We start from the raw sequence: 17,052 nt of genomic DNA on the forward strand, positions 1-17,052 counted from the left end.
AGTAAGGAAATCCGCTACGAGCTTGCATCTTAGTGCGCAAAGTCTTCAGCAATAAAAAGAAAAGGGAATCCCGAGAGAACTCAGTGAATTTCCTAGTCTGGCCAATGAGCTAGTGATGACTATTGAAGGCCAGGCCAAATGATTGCTTTATGGCTCTTAGGAGATTGTGGATTCTTATCAAAGATAATATTTGTGCACTGACAATAAGATTATAAAGAGCACAGCTATCTCAGTCATCTTTAATATCATGGCAATTGAAAGCCCCATAAGGTTATTGGAAAAGAATGACAAATGGCCACCAAGACGATCTATCAGTCATGGATCATCAACATCTGCTAAACTGGTCATTGAAGATTTTGGTCTGCCCCTGAACAGTCAAAAGTTTCAAAGCCTTGAGAAGGATGTGATATCAATACCTAGCCGGAGTGGAAGTGCACCTCCAAGCATGGAAGTTTCAATAGAGGAAATTGGTTTGATTTATCCAAACTCCTTTATTGGTGATTCTGAGATTGTGCCACAGCCATCTTCTTTTCCACATCGTGGTTCTGTTGTCAACTTGGATGAGCGAGTCAATGTTTGGAAGATAACTCCTCATACCGAGAGTGCTGATGGCTCTGTGCAAGTGAATGGTAATATCATTCCTTCTCATGAGGAAGTGCCTGAGGATGATATGTCATCTGAACGGAGTGCATTTGCGTCTGTTGATAAAGCTGCTATGTTTGGTGGCCATAGTGGTTCATTAGACTCTACGCAGGTAAAATTTTGTTCCTGTGAGGTGGAAGGAATATATGTTCTAGGATGAGCTAATTATTGGTTAAGAAAAGCCCCCATTATTTTCTACAGAAATCTCTTGCTGCAGATGGATATAGCCACAGCTGTTCAAAGAGAAAAATTAGAATAATAACTTACCACAGTTTCTATATTTCTGCCGCTAATTTTAAGGATATAAGTTGTATTGTTGCTATAATTTTCAATTAATGCTGTACGATATCATGAGATTTGCTGCTGTTAAATTTTCTTTCATGATCATTTTGGATACTTGTCAACGAATACTGGATTGATTGTAATGAGAAATATCACAATGCAGGAAGATTTCCTCCCCACATCATCCCCTTCACATTCATGGAGCCATAAATTCGTGGAAGAAAAAGTTGTTTCCGAATCTGATTCACGTGTGCCTGTTACTATTTCCGTTAGCACATCATCGGTTTGTACAAATACTCCAACTCCCAGATTGGATGATTTGTCACAGGTTTTACTACCATATGATCCTTGTGCTGCTTCTGTTCAAAGCTTATCACTTGATGATGATGTTACAGCACCTACTGCCCTGAATTCAGACCATCACAAATTTCATAAGAAAGAGCAACTCAATCCCCAGAAAAACACTCTGAAACCGCATGCAGCTCTCCCAGAAGGCAATGTTTCTCCAGTTCAGGGCTCTTACGCTAAGGCAGTTTATCCAGGAGAAGGTCATGCATATGGCAGCTTGAACCAGCTTCACCATGGTTCCTCAAGTGTTTCAAAGGCAGAGGTACAACCAGTACTCCAGACATCTGGATTCCTTCCGCCTCTTTTGTTAGTCCAGTTGTTCTAGCTGGACCTGTGGCAGGGACCAATTTTCTTGCAGAGAGAAATAACACGAGTCTTTCTCACTCTTTTTATGGTAACAGTGGCAAAACATATGGACTGAAAAATCAGAGCTGTAGCGATATTGATTCATATTCTTTTCTTGAAGAACTGAAATCAGGAAAGGGGCTAAGATTTGAGCTCTCTGATATAGCAGGACATATATGTGAATATAGGCAAGTTTTTACCGACCTAATTTTTCTTTAACAACCTGTACTTATTGAGAACTAATGATTATTTGTAATCTTTCACTTCAGTATTGATCAGCATGGAAGTCGATTCATTCAGCTAAAGCTTGAAAATTGTAGCGTTGCAGAGAAAGCATCTGTTTTTAAGGAAGTTGTTGTTCATGCTTCTGAACTAATGACAGATGTTTTTGGCAACTATGTCATACAGAAGGTAAGTTATTTAATTACTTGGCATTTTTTGGTAATTATATCGAAATTCACTGCTTTTCATATTTATTCTCGTGTTGTGATTTTGGTACAGCTTTTTGAATATGGTAGCCAACACCAAAAGAAGGACCTTGCGAATCAGATGGAAAGTAAAATTTTGCAATTAAGTTTGCAGATGTATGGGTGTCGAGTAATCCAAAAGGTAACTGCTATCCCACCTGAAGTTTATCAATGCTCTTGATTACTTCTGTATGTTTGATTGTTTTTCTGTGACACCATCATGTTTTGCCTGTTGATATTCTTTTGTTTGTATCACCGTTTACTTGCATCATTGTCATTTACTTATTCCGTTGCTGTATATGTTATGGTATGCATTATAATTGCGCGCACATATATTTTGACCAGACAGAACAAAGCCATATCATGCCTTCATGAAGAAACAGTTTTAAATGATAGGGTGGGAATTCGAAAAAATGGCTTCGATTTTTCCTTTAACTTGGTCATCTCAAAGTTCGATGATTTACAAAGGCACTTACATATCAATCTCTCACTCTTTCATGCATGGATATAGCATTTCTTGTGCATTTGTATGTACATAATTTCACTGGTCGAGTAAAAGTTCTTACTGCAATGTGACATTTGCTTTGCAACAATCAGCCTTATCCTATTAGGCTATACTTCTGTTCCTGTCGGAAAAAAGCTTGATCAGGGAGACAATCTTTTGCTATGTCCTTTGGGTAGAAGCCCTGCTGTTTGAAGTGAATTTTCCTTAATGTTATACTCTTTCTTCTAACAGTTTTTACCGTGCTTTTGCTAACAAGAAAAACGATTTCTGCTCTTTTGGTCGAAATCTTCTTTAGGCATTTGAAGTTATTGAACTAGAACAAAAGGTGCAGCTGTCTAGAGAGCTTGAAGGACATGTTTTGAAATGCGTTCATGATCAGAACGGGAATCACGTTATACAAAAGTGCATTGAATGTATTCCTGCAGATAATATTGAATTCATAATTTCTTCTTTCCGTGGTCAAGTTGCCAATCTTTCAAAGCATCCTTATGGTTGCCGGGTCATTCAGGTAATTTTGCATATGCAACAGGATTGATGTGCTCTTGCTAACATTTTGTTTCACTGTGCTTCTCTTACTTGACTATAATTGAAACGTTTACTTTTATTTGTTCGCTTAAAGAGGGTTCTGGAGATTCGTGACGATGGGTTGCAGACTCAGTTTGTAGTTAATGAGATTTTGGATTCTGTTTGTTCTCTTGCTCAGGACCAGTATGGTAACTATGTCACACAGGTTGGTTACTTTTTAAGTTAATTGTGAAGCATTATTTCTTCATCTCCCCCTGTTTTAATCCTATCCCTTCTTTGCTTGTCCATTATGGGTTTTATCATTGGTTATTGATTTTGTTAAGATCTAAATGTTAGATGAGCGATCACGAGGGGAGGATGGGTGAATAATCCATTCGAGTATCGCTCAAAGTCATTCAAGTATTGCTCGAAGTCAATTTGCGGCAGAGTTGCAATGATTTTATGTTCTCAATTAATTCTATTGAGTATGAAAGAAGTGATGAATAATGTCAAATTAATAGTACTGGGAGCAAATAAAACAAATTTTTACAGAGATTCAAAGATAACTTTTTTTTACTCCTTTCGTTGAAATGCTTAAGAAATAATTCACTGAATAACTCGAGTTCAAAGTGGTTGAGCTCCTAATAGCATTACAACGGCATATTACTAAAAGTTTTTGTCAGTTGAGCATTGAAAAGCTTTACAACGTCAGTTATAGCACTGAACAGGTTCTCTTCTCTCATGAGTTGGTAACTGTTCTCTCGTAAATAAATTTCTAATGATGAACACTTTATAGTTTCACATTGTTGAATACTTGAATGTTTGATTGATTCATTCAGTTGATTCGACTCGGTATTCTTTAATATTATAAATGCTCCTGATTTTGTATCCTTCAAAGAAAACAGCCAGTTTTATGACCTCAATAAACATATCTAACTCATTCCTAGATATGGAGTTTGCAATTTCTAACTTTTGCCAGTGAACTACATCTTAACAATTGACAGCACGTGCTGAAGTGGGGGACCCCTCGTGAAAAGGCCGAAATCATCAAAAAGTTATCTGGGTCTATAGTACAACTGAGCCAGCATAAATTTGCATCAAATGTTGTCGAAAAATGTTTGGAGTTTGCTAATGTTACGGAAAGGGACATGCTGATAAGGGATATTATTGGCAACACTGAGAAGAACGATAATGTATTGGTATGTTGGTTAAGCTCTTCAATTTGGTTGTTAGATAAACTTGTGATATCTGACATTTTTGAGGTGAAGTGCTTTTACATTCTTGATTACTGTATTACTAGTTTTGTGGGTCAATACCATCATCATCATTTTTATATGTTTGCTTCTGTCATTTTTTTTCTTTCTAAAAAGAATTGACGACGCTTCAAAATTTGATAGTATTTCTCTTCTTTTTTGAAATTATATTTGTAACTTTTATTCTTGTGCTATTTGTTGTTTGTGTACCGTAGTTAATGATTAAAGACCAATATGCAAATTACGTCGTCCAAAAGATTCTACTAAAATGTACGTGTGAGCAGAGGGAGTTGCTACTTGGCTTCATAAGGAATCATCGTACAGCTTTAAAGGAATATACTTATGGGAAACACGTAGTAGCTCGACTTGAACAGCTAAATGGAGAAGGTTAGTTTTTTTTTTATGGCATTTCCTGCAAATTAACTTGAATGTTGTTCAGGCCTTTCAAAAAATCAACTTTTAGAATCTTGCTCTGGGAAAGTTTTTCACTAGCGGAGAATGAGAACTTTTCTTTGTTGAGCTGACTTTTAGGTTAGTTGGTCACTTGCCTGTGCTGGTCAGTCGCAGCTAATAGATTCATAAAACATGGTGTTTCTATTTCTAGATGGTGGTATCATTTTCAGCTGGCCTCAGGCAAGTACATAAGTTTAAATTGCTACTGATATGCACGCCAAAGACAAATTGTGTTACCATGTTCGCGCAAAAAGACTCTTAAGTTTGTTTTGTATGCCAAGCATTAACATGGGAGTGTCGAATTTTGATAGGCGTTATGTTTGATGTTAAATTCCTTCTTTGATTTTTTTTTCCCATCCTCTTCATCGTTGTCAGAAAGCCAATCGTGATACAAATGAATGTAGGTACTTCGCTGCTGTGACCTTCCAATGGCATAAACTTCATATCAAGTGACAACCGGCCTCCAATTGTTGTCCCAGCATATTTTCTGACTTGTGTCTATTTCTTGCATGTAAAGTTCGGAAAATGTACATAAAAATAGGTTGTGCTGTACCACTTAAATGTTCATGTATTGTGTGTAAGATGTTGTGCTGTACCACTTAAATGTTCATGTATTGTGTGTAAGATGTATGCGATATTTATTTTGCCACATCTGTCTTTTCAAATTGATTTATTGTTATTAGCAAAAGTAGCCAAAATCACATTTTACTCACAAATAGTGTTTATAATTTTGGCACATTTTTGTCCCTCTACCCTTAATCCCATCAATCCAAAATTGCACTTGTTGTATGAATCAACTCTTGATCCAGCAGAAGCATCACCTGAAATCTTTAATTTGGATAAACTAACGCTCGGTGAGCCCTCGTTCTGGCGTTTTCTCCGTTCCATTTTGAACGTGTGATTAATTGAATTCCATAATGAGAGCGTAGAATTGAACATGACCACCTACTCCGAATTGCTGTAAACTTTGAAGGCCGTTAACAATTTGGGAAGTGATAACTCTAATTCCAATCAACAAAAATAGCAGGAAAATGCATAAAACAATAAGAGTTGACCCGACAGAAACGAACAAGATGTATATTGAACATCCGACTTCAAGTGAATGTTAAAGACAGGCCGTAGCAATTCTTAATTCAAAACCCATAATTCCGAAAACAAAACTCTATTGTAAACTACCTAAAAACCTTTGTTTCGAAATAAATATGCACACAAATCAAACGTTCCAACGCGATAAAGAATACATAAACTCCCTCCCTTCCTTGATGCGTGAAATGTGTTGAAACCAAAAATCGCGATTGAAAAGGAAGAAGGAAGAAAAATGTGGGGAAGTTTCCGGTTATTCCATTGAGCTGAGAAAGAATGTTTCTGGAAAAATCCAATTACAACTATACAACTACCTTGCATTTATACTAAGGTCTACAGCACTAAAATACAAGAATGGAAAACACGCTTCTAACTACTGGTGAAATTACTCAACTTTAACACTCCCCCTCAAGCTTGATATATATTCAACATACCAAGCTTGGACAATAAATAGCAGTGTTGGCCTTTTCCCATAGCCTTTGTAAAAACATCCGCTACTTGCTCGTTCGTCGAAACGTAACTCGTCTTTATGAGTTTTTCTTGAATCTTTTCTCTTACCAAATGACAATCTATTTCTATATGTTTTGTCCTTTCATGGTACAACGGATTTGCGGCAATTTGCATTGCTGCCTTGTTATCACAATGAAGTGTTATTGGAAGATCGAGCTGCACTCCCATATCTTTCAGTATGCCAACGACCCACATAACCTCGCATGTTGTTGTAGCCATGGATCTGTATTCCGCTTCTGCTGAGGATCTAGATATAGTAGTTTGTTTCTTTGTTTTCCATGACACTAAGGACTCCCCAAATTTGATGCAATATCCTGTAACAGATTTTCTACTCATTGGACAGGTTGCCCAATCAGAATCACAGTAGGCATCAAGCACAAATGATTTTTCCGATGACAAGAGAATTCCTAGTCCTGGTGCCCCTTTCAAATATTTCAAAACTCTGATGGCTGCATCCATGTGAGATTTCTTGGGTTTACTCATGAATTGACTCAGTGCTTGAACATCAAAGCATATATCTGGCCTTGTAATGGTTAGATACAGCAATCTTCCCACTAATCTTCTATACTCTCCTGCATTATCCAACACTTCATCAACAGATTCATCTTGTTTGGCATTGTCATCATACTCCTTTGTGGTTAATCTCAGGTATTGTTCCATGGGTGTATCAACAACCTTGGCTCCTGATAATCCCGAATCAGATATCAATTCCAGTGCATATTTTCTTTGGTTCAAGCAGATCCCTCTCTTAGAACGAGCCACCTCTATTCCAAGAAAGTACCTTAATTCTCCCAAATCTTTTATATGAATTTCTGCATGCAGGTGCCTTTTTAGCGCTTGAATTGACTCTTCATGATTTCCTGAAATGACAATATCATCTACATATACCAGTAACAAGGTAATGAAGGAGTCATCTTTCTTGACAAATAACGAATGGTCATGTTTTGATTGGCTGAAACCTGCACACTTCATAATGGATGCAAATTTCACATTCCATTGTCTTGGGGCTTGTTTAAGCCCATACAAGGATTTGAGTAATCGACACACCGATGTCTCCCTCTGATTTCCAAATCCTTGGGGAAGAGCCATGTAAATTTCTTCCTCAAGATCACCTTGTAAAAAGGCATAGGTGACATCCATTTGGTACAAAGGCCATTGCAACATAGCAGCGACGCTTAAAAGGCAGCGGACCGTGCCAATCTTAGCCACATGAGAGAAAGTATCATGATAGTCAATCCCGGGGAGTTGAGTGTAACCTTTAGCAACAAGTCGGGCCTTAAATCTGTCCACACTCCCGTTAGGGTGATACTTGACTTTGTAAACCCATTTATTGCCAATAACAGATTTTCCAGGAGGCAAGGGGACAAGTTCCCAAGTATTATTTGCCTCCAACGCAGCAATTTCAGCATCCATAGCTGATTGCCAACGAGGATCGCCAACTGCTTCATGGTAAGTACTAGGTTCTTTAATGTGGGAAATGGAGGTTAAAAAGGCTTGGAAAGAGGAAGAAAGATGAGAGTAAGATAAGTAATTTGCAATAGGGTGCATTGAAGCAGAGGGGGAATGAATGGAGGGGCAAACATAGTCACGTGTCCAAATGGGTGGTCTAGACAGCCGAGAAGAATGCCTAGGCTGAGGAGCTGAGGATGGGATAAGTGAGGAAGGACTAGCACCAGAATGAGAAGGGGACTGATGAGGAGAAGAGGGACAAACAGGAACAAGGTCATCAAGAGAAGATTGGGGAAGGAAAACTTGGGTTTGAGGCGCTTGTTGAGAGAAAGGAAAAATTGTTTCATGAAAGAAAACATCTCTGGAAATGAAGATTTTATCGTTAGTGAGATCAAGAAGTTTGTACCCTTTTTGAGTGTTTGAGTAACCGAGAAAAACACATTTTGTAGCCCGAGGTGCAAATTTATGACCTCGAGGAAGGATGGAAGCATAGCATAAACATCCAAAAACGTGAAGGTGTGAGTAAGAAGGGGAGCGATGAAATAACAGCTCAAAAGGTGTTTTATTAGATAGAAGAGGAGTGGGTATGCGGTTGATCAAATGCACAGCAGTAAGGATGCAATCGCCCCAAAATTTTGAAGGCATTGAAGCTTGAAACTTTAGGGCCCTGGCAATGTCCAGAATATGTCTGTGTTTGCGCTCAACCACCCCATTTTGTTGGGGTGTGTAAGCACAAGAACTTTGGTGGATGATGCCCAATGAGGTAATAAATGAAGTACATTGAGTGTTGAAGAATTCAGTGCCATTATCAGTTCGAATGATTTGAATGGGTGTAGAGAATTGGGTCCGTATAAGAGCCACGAAGGCTTTAATCATGGAAAGCGTATCTAGTTTGGAATGCATCAAATAAACCAACGTTGCTCGTGTAAAATCGTCCACAATGGTGAGAAAATATCTCTCGCCATTGTATGTTGTAGAATGAAATGGACCCCATAAATCCATGTGAACTATCTGGAAGGGATGTGTGGTAGCAGTGGATGTACTTTGAGGAAAACAGATCCTAGTTTGTTTCGATTGGGGACATATATCACAATGCGAAAATGTGAACTTGTGTGACAGAAAGGGTAACAATTTCATTCTTGTTAAGGAAATATGACCAAGCCGTTGGTGCCAAGTATATTCATTTAAAGGAGTAGAGTTTGCAACTAAGGTATTACAATGAGAATCAATATGACGTGGAGGAAAATAAGAAGATCTAACATCTTTGAAATCAAAACAGGAAGTGTCTAAATGATAGAGGCCATTCTTCACTTTACCAGTCCCCATTATCTTCCCAGTGCATAGGTCCTGAAAAAAACAGAAGGTGGGATGAAAAGTGATAAAACATTGGTGGTCTTTTGTGAATTTGGATACTGACAACAGGTTAAAGTGGAAGCTAGGCACATATAGCACATTATGTAGTGCAATTGTGGGAGTAATGTTCACTGAGCCTAATTGTGTGACTCTAGTCTTATTACCATTTGGCAGTTGGACAATCCCAGTGGACCCAGCACAAGAGACAACATTATATAGGTGAGCATCTCTTCCAACCATGTGATCATTAGCTCCAGTATCAACAATCCAATCTGAGCATAGAGACGGATGAAAAGTACCTGCCATATTTGCGGAGGGGAGCGTAGAGGCAGAATGACTTGTTTCCTTGTCCAGTAGCTTCAAAATAGCAGCATATTGCTCTGGTGTGAAGCTGAACTCAGGTACACATTTCGGAGTTGCTGCTTCATTCTCCAAAACGGTCATGTTAGCTGTATTTCTTCTCGGTTTTCCCTTCTCTTGAGGCAGTTCTCTGTTAAGATTGTAGCCAAATCCTCTCCCCTGCATTCTATGGAATCGATGACCTTCTGGATATCCTACTAACTTGTAGCAATTCGCTTTGGTATGCCCAGACACGTTACAGTGATCACAATGCAAGGGATATTTCTTTTTCTTGTCTTGAGATGCATAAAAAGCTGCATTAGGAGCTTCACCGAGGATAGAACCCATACTGAGCATCCCTCTATGAGATTCTTCCTGTGAGATAAGAGCAAATGCTTGCCCAACCGATGGCAATGGATTCATCATTAGTATTTGACTCCTGACTTGCACATAACTCTCATTTAGCCCCATGAGAAATTGGAGAAGCTTATGCTGTTGATCATGTTCTAAGTATTTCTTGGCTGACTCACAAGAACATGAAGGCAGAACCACAAGTGAGGAGTACTCATCCCATAATCGTCGTAAGCTCGAATAATATGTAGATATAGTGTTTTGCCCTTGCGTTAATTTTCCAATCTCTCGGTGCAATGAAAAAATTCTAGAACCATTGACTTTGTCAAAACGTTCCTTTAGATCCGCCCATACCACCATTGCATCCGTAGAGTAGACAATTCCACTGAAGATTTCCTTCGAAACACTATTCATAATCCAAGACAGAACTATTGCATTACATCTTTCCCACTGCATTAGTGTATTCGAGCTCGATTCAGGTCTACGACAACTCTCATCAACAAATGCTAACTTGTTCTTAGCTCGCAGTGCTATAATCATGGCGCGACTCCAAATTCCATAATTTTCGCCTCCAATCAATTGCTCAGAGATTAAGTTGATACCTGGTGTGTCGGATGGAAGGATATACAGTGGATCAGATATCTCAAACACAGCCGTGGGAATTCCGGAAGCAGAAGCCATCGATGCGAAAAAAATGTAGAAAGCGATCGAAATTATGCAATCGAGTTTACACAATTGAAGTGTGTAATCAGATCTGCGGATCAGGAAGAATGCGTGGCTCTGATACCATGTTGAAACCAAAAATCGCGATTGAAAAGGAAGAAGGAAGAAAAATATGGGGAAGTTTCCGGTTATTCCATTGAGCTGAGAAAAAATGTTTCTTGAAAAATCCAATTACAACTATACAACTACGTTGCATTTATACTAAGGTCTACAGCACTAAAATACAAGAATGGAAAACACGCTTCTAACTACTGGTGAAATTACTCAACTTTAACAAAATGCATCCAACAATCAATACAGCAGAACTGTATGAGCGATCGATCGATCAAAATTAAATGTGATCCAAAATGAATAGCGTAATTTGATCAAAAAAAGTAGGAAACCTGGAAAACCGCTGAGGAAGGAGTTACGTAGGATAATGATGAGTGGACACCGCCGGTGAAGTCAACTGCGAGGGCGGCATGAACGAGCTTACGTTGGAGAGTGAAAGTGCAATCGGCCGAAGCCTCCAGCTCGCCGTTGAACTACTTAGCCGACCACTCGGAGCCGGATTCTCTACACACGAACTTAAAACACTCCCATTTCTCTTCCCCGAAGGTGATCGGCGACTGTACTTCGCTATGCTCTGGTTCTAAAGTAATTTTAGGTGCTTACTGCTTTGTGAGGGAGGATGATGATTAGACATTTATATCCACGAGGTTATTGCTGTAATTACGAAATTACTAGCTTAGATTGGGCCACTCTAAAACAAATACGAATTGGATTTGCATATGGGCCTGGGTTTTAGCAAAATCCAAATGCTTCGGATCCGAATGTCAAGAATTTGGATTCCATTTCAATAGAAACTGGGTTTTCCATTGAACTTGTAACCATTCCTGCATTTTTTTTTAATTTTTTTTTTAGATTTTGGTTTACTTATTTGAATTTTTTTTTTGTGAATCAGTTTACTCATTTGATTTAAGGAAACAATAATAATAATAATAATAATAATAATAATAATAATAATAATAATAATAATAATAAAAGATAGAAGGTGGTAGATAATCAAATCAAGTGTCATTCTATATTTTTAAAGCATATCGACTTTCGAATATTTGTAAAGCGCAATGAAGACCAAGAATATGCATTATCAAATACTAACATATATTTTTAAAATGGTTTCCATCTTGTTAGCTCTAATTTTCTTAAATTTTGATTGAAATTTGGAAACGATTCCGTTTCCTATTATTTGATATACTCTGCAAATTATTGTGGGCTATCCCAAGTTGAACAGCCCCCTCGAAAGCAACAAATCAGAAGCACTCGCAAGTTGAATAGCACTTGGTTTTCAAAAAAGGAAGGAACATAAAGAAAGAAAGGTGTTATAATGCATGGTTAGTCAAAACATACGTTCCGAAGTCAGACCACAGCTCCATACCTTCTCTTCGAAAAAGTTCATATTCTATTCCTCAACAAAAAAGTAAACAACCAATCACAATCCTCTTTTGGATTGGATGCCAAAAAGTCATATTTTTGCATCACATTTTTTTTTATTAAATTAAATTGAGACGGAAAAAGATCATATAAATTGTGATACAACGGAAAACATGTGTTTTAATCGTAAAGAAAATTCCAATCTAGATCCTAAGTAAAATCATGAATAATCTCTGCATTTCTCACCATCTAAATGTGATAGATAGTGGCAGAGAACGCCAACACACATGCTTGAGAAATACCACGATAAGCTTTCTCGAAGAATTTCAGAGCTCCTAGCCATAAAATAAAAGCGTAAAAAACAACCATTCCAGACACCCATTTTGTAAGTTCCGTGCCAACCAAGAGGATGAGAAAACTTGTAATTCAAGGTGCGATGGTTGGACTTGGGAACACAGCAGAATTTTTCTTAGTTTGGGAAAAGAATATCTTCTCCACTGTCAACTCCCCCACCATCGTAGTTGCACTATTTCAAATCTGTGTGCTTTTTTGATCGGGTATCTCTATATATATATACGGCCTTTCCATCAGGACTTGCCCCATCAAAGGTCGAGAGTACTTGCATGAAGATACAGAGAGTGGAATGTAGCCAGGGATGATTTGCCGGCACAGAAACTTGTGCTTCTAATTGGTTTCGGCTAATTATCCTTGGTTACACTGGACTCTCTTTTTCTCATGTAAGACTAAAGGCCCAGTCGTATCTCGTTTGAATCTTTCATCATTGCCAAATCTTGGTCTCAAACCAGTCGGTTTGAGTAATACGAAGAACTCTCTTCTCCACAAGTAATCTTCGTTCCTGTATCAGTTAAATAACACTGATACAACACTCAACAAAATAAAATCACATTTAAGTTCCACTGCAAAATCTCAGTGTACATTTCTTCTCATTGATCAGCAACTAAGCTGGGCTGTTTGACCATCGGGGGCAGAAAGGTAAGTGAACTGCTCAACAGTTTGGTAAAGAGTATATCCAATGGCATTAATTCTATTTAAAGTAGTTGTATTGCATGCACAAGTTTTCCAGAATTACTGTGATAGAAATGATAAGATAATGCACGAAAACAAAAAACACGGTTAAAAACGACGGTTTTGTGCAAGAGCAGGCTAAAGGATTAGAGGCCATGATTCTCAACAGCTTCAATAAAATCAAAAAGCAGTAAACACGGTCCAAATTCTGAGCAACGTACCTGTGATGAAGGGAAAAGCTTAATCTAGAATCAGACGCTCCTAACAAACCGATACGTGTGAATATATAGAAATAAATCCCTATCGTCCTGCCTCAGAAAATTATGCGACTCGATGTCTGGTAACATAATGTCAGGTGACTAGATGACATGCTGAACCTCTAAATCCGTATTCACAATTTTGGATGATCTAAGAAAAACTATTTTGCTGTGTTCTACTAATATATCAGGCTTTGGACAAGCCATTATGGTTATTTGTTTGTACTTTTAATGTGTCATAAAACGTTCTATTAATATATACTTGTGAGTTGCGATGAGCCGTAATAAAATATTGCTGTTTGTGAACACACAGCATGCACGATATAGAAGATTGCTTCCGTGAAGGTAGGAGAAATGGACACAAATATGAACAGGTTCAATACAGCTCAAAAACGAGAAACTAATCATAGTTGCTCTAGTGTCGAATATTACATCTCCTAAAGCCTATTTGGATAACACGCCACGGCTAACAATCATCCGTTCACCTAATCGACTGGAGCACGAGATGCAACTTAAAACAACCAGCTCCATAGTAAAGCCCAGTTACCGGTACCCAACAATTGGAGTCGACGGGTTGTGGGGCAGCTGGGGAATCATGCAGTGCTGCTGCTGCCATTGGTGCAAGTGATTTGCTGAACCAGGTACATAAATATTTTCTTGATCCACACCTACGTCATCTTCGACATCCATTGTTGCTTCCTCGGTTGCTTCAGCTTCCATCAGATCGGTTTGCTGACCGAATTCTGCTTCGTGCATGGAAGGGAGTGGCGATGGAACCCACGGTATAACAGCTAAGCACCCGTTATTTGACTGTAAGTTTCCATCCTCGGACTCAGCTTTTTCGTTAGCTATTCTCCAAGGGCTTGATTCGTTTGACTGCCTAACTTGATCTACAAGATGTATAAAGTAGGTTACAAGTTCCGCTATGTGGTCGCAGACAAACGCTACTGCTTATAACCACCAGTCACCCAAACATTACGGAAAATGCAAAAACAAATCAAACCGCAAGATTTCAAAACTCTAATTAATACCAAGAATCCCGTGAGTTTGTTTATACTTACTTTTGATCCCAGAAATAATGTGAGGATCAACCGCAACCGAGAATATGGATGGAAACTGCTGCAGCGGAGAGTCCACAGGCTTAAATAGGACAATAGCTCTCTCTTCATTCTCGATCGGCAATTCTTCAATTTTCAAAGCTCCTAAATTGCTATAATAGCTCTGTTTCTCAGGCACGGATTCCTCGAACCGCATCGGAATCTCACAATCCTCCATAATCGGAGGCAATTCAGCATCCTAAGAGAACATTGACAAAAACACCCCAATATTAAACGAATTTCAACTGCAGCCATAAATATAGGTCAAATATTTCGATAATAACAGACATAAGAGTTAAGATGGTGAAACTGGAGCGAAAGAAACTGGATCAATCAAACAATACACGAACACACTTGAAGAGTCATAAAGAGCATAAAAATTTACCAGCCTGCGGATTTTTCTGGCCGGAGAACAGAGAGAAAAATCAGAAAAATAATCGGTCACATCTTCAAGGTCCTTCCTCTTCATCTTCAACGGAAAATATCCCTCCATCCTTGGTTCCCGCAATTTATTCAAAACCCTAAACAGTTACTGAATAGCGGAGACAGAAATCAACAGCAATTGAGATTGATCGTTGACAGATGGATCGGAGGGAAGGGATGTGGCTAATATAGAAAGAGACTGATGCACACTTGCGTCACTCTCTTCCAGAGAAATCCAGAACCCAGGAGAAAATGGACTCGTAAGCCCGAAAGTTAATATTATGGAATTTTAAAAAGGTCGTTTATAAAATTACCAAATTTAAATTTTAATTTTGTTACAGATTATAAGAGAAAAAAGATGAAAACTCAGATTTTATATATATATATATAAATAGAGAATGAGTCGATTCATATATTATTTTATCATATTATTTTGATCATAAATCTAACTAAACAAGAATAATCATATATAACAAAAAATTATTTTATAACATTATCCCTTATATGATTATCTGTACAACAATTGATTCGTCAAAATTTTCATTTGACAAAATTGATGTTTGGTAAATTCATCGAGACTCAAATGTTGTCTCGTTAAAATCTTGTGGAAAAAATCTAAACAAAAAAAGAGTACAAGAATAAATACTTATTTGAATATTGATGCACCTCATTAAAATTTTACTAGGAAATATTCAATGGAACAAAATCTTTGCCAAGGAAAAAAGAGTACGATGTCTCTAGATACTTGTTAATATGCCTCATTAAAAACCTTTTCATAAAAAATCTTGAGGGAAAAAGTTAAAGTGTTAAACATGTAAGTATTAAATGATTTAACTTTTAAATAAGTAAATTTATTTATTAATATAAATATTGAAATTTTTTTCCAAACTAAATATGTTATATATGTCAATTAATTATTGGTTCAAAAAAATAAATAAAAAATAATATGTTACAATTAAATAGAAGATTTATAAAATCCTATGAAAAAAATTCACAAAAATTTATAAAAATCTTACAAAAAAATCTACATAAATCTATTTATAAATATGTGAGATTCTGTAAAAGTCAATAAAAATCTATCAAATCCATCAAAATCTATCATTTGAAAAAGTAATACACCCCACCAAATCTTTAATTTTATCTTTATCTACAATTCTTAATTCAATCTTATCCTTAGTTATATTTTAAAAAATTTAGATAACTATATTAATTAATTAATACTGATAAAAATAAAAATGTATTTTTATTCTAAAAAAATTATTATGTTTAGATAATTATTTTAATTTGTATTATCACACAACACATGCAAGAATCGCTTTTATTAATATATTTCAAGGACCCGATATGAGAGGAACCATGTGTACTTTAAATTAAAATATATAAATTATATCACGATCTACGATCGTGCAACACTTTTACATGTATGCTTGGACTTAAGGATTTGATTATTGTTTATTTTTCGCCACTTTTTAATATCAACTACATAAGAAGTCATTATAAATTAAATCTTGGTATGTTCATTAAAAAAAATCAACTATTTTACCATTGAATTGAGACAAATCATTCTTTCTTTCAAACAAAAGCATCAAGAGCAAATGTAATAACTAATAAAGTAGGTCTTTCATAAGATGATCTCACGGATCTTTATTCGTGAGACGGATCAATCATGTTCATATTTACAATAAAAATTAATATATTTGACATAAAAAGTAATATTTTTTTCGTGGATGACCCATATAGAATATCTGTTTCACAAAATTGACCTGTGAGACCGTCTTACATGATTTTTTGTGTAACTAATAAGACGTATAATTGCACCAAATTTATTTGATATCTATCTATCTACATATATATATATATATATATATATATAGTGAAACTAATCTATATCTAATCTATCATTTAAAAGGCGACAATGGGATTTTATAAATGAATGGATTGAATTACCTGGTGATTTTTTTTAATAGATTTCGGTCAATCTTAGGCCCAACCCATTTTTATTCCTAAAGTACCCAAAAGAATGGAGAAATGGAAAGGTATTAGTTGTTAATCCAGAAAAAAACCATAGTTTGAGGCTAGAACTAACTAGGTATCTAATCTCATTCGTTCCTCTATCTTTAAAGATGCAAAATGATAGACAAGTAAGACTCAAAATCTCGTGCTAAAGAACATGGAGGTTCGAGTCCTCTACAAGACTCCTAGAATTCTTTATAATAATTCCATCTCATA

The 17,052-nt window shown here is 36.9% G+C and overlaps 2 protein-coding genes and 2 long non-coding RNA genes across 4 annotated transcripts; 2 read left to right on the forward strand and 2 right to left on the reverse strand.

Annotated features, from left to right (window-relative positions):
* Positions 1-247: 247 nt before the first annotated feature.
* Positions 248-5,799, forward strand: LOC140977756 (pumilio homolog 5-like). Its single transcript, XM_073442493.1, has 10 exons — positions 248-754; positions 1,088-1,312; positions 1,453-1,805; positions 1,887-2,028; positions 2,119-2,226; positions 2,885-3,097; positions 3,209-3,319; positions 4,098-4,292; positions 4,562-4,733; positions 5,204-5,799. The coding sequence occupies exons 1-10, from the start codon at positions 248-250 to the stop codon at positions 5,218-5,220; spliced, it is 2,043 nt and encodes a 680-aa protein (XP_073298594.1). The 3' UTR covers positions 5,221-5,799.
* A 63-nt stretch (positions 5,800-5,862) lies between these two features.
* LOC140977314 (uncharacterized) lies at positions 5,863-11,306 on the reverse strand. The gene is made up of 2 exons (XR_012175397.1): positions 10,877-11,306; positions 5,863-6,057 (listed from the first exon to the last, which is right to left on the reverse strand). It is a non-coding gene; the product is annotated as an uncharacterized lncRNA (long non-coding RNA).
* An 832-nt stretch (positions 11,307-12,138) lies between these two features.
* Positions 12,139-13,953, forward strand: LOC140977316 (uncharacterized). The gene is made up of 2 exons (XR_012175398.1): positions 12,139-13,032; positions 13,179-13,953. It is a non-coding gene; the product is annotated as an uncharacterized lncRNA (long non-coding RNA).
* LOC140977315 (uncharacterized) lies at positions 13,644-15,093 on the reverse strand. Its single transcript, XM_073442021.1, has 3 exons — positions 14,786-15,093; positions 14,365-14,599; positions 13,644-14,193 (listed from the first exon to the last, which is right to left on the reverse strand). The coding sequence occupies exons 1-3, from the start codon at positions 14,891-14,893 to the stop codon at positions 13,847-13,849; spliced, it is 690 nt and encodes a 229-aa protein (XP_073298122.1). The 5' UTR covers positions 14,894-15,093; the 3' UTR covers positions 13,644-13,846.
* Between the last annotated feature and the right edge of the window lie 1,959 nt (positions 15,094-17,052).

Source organism: Primulina huaijiensis, chromosome 5 (assembly GCF_012295235.1).
Source record: "Primulina huaijiensis isolate GDHJ02 chromosome 5, ASM1229523v2, whole genome shotgun sequence".
Classification (NCBI taxonomy): Eukaryota; Viridiplantae; Streptophyta; class Magnoliopsida; order Lamiales; family Gesneriaceae; genus Primulina; species Primulina huaijiensis.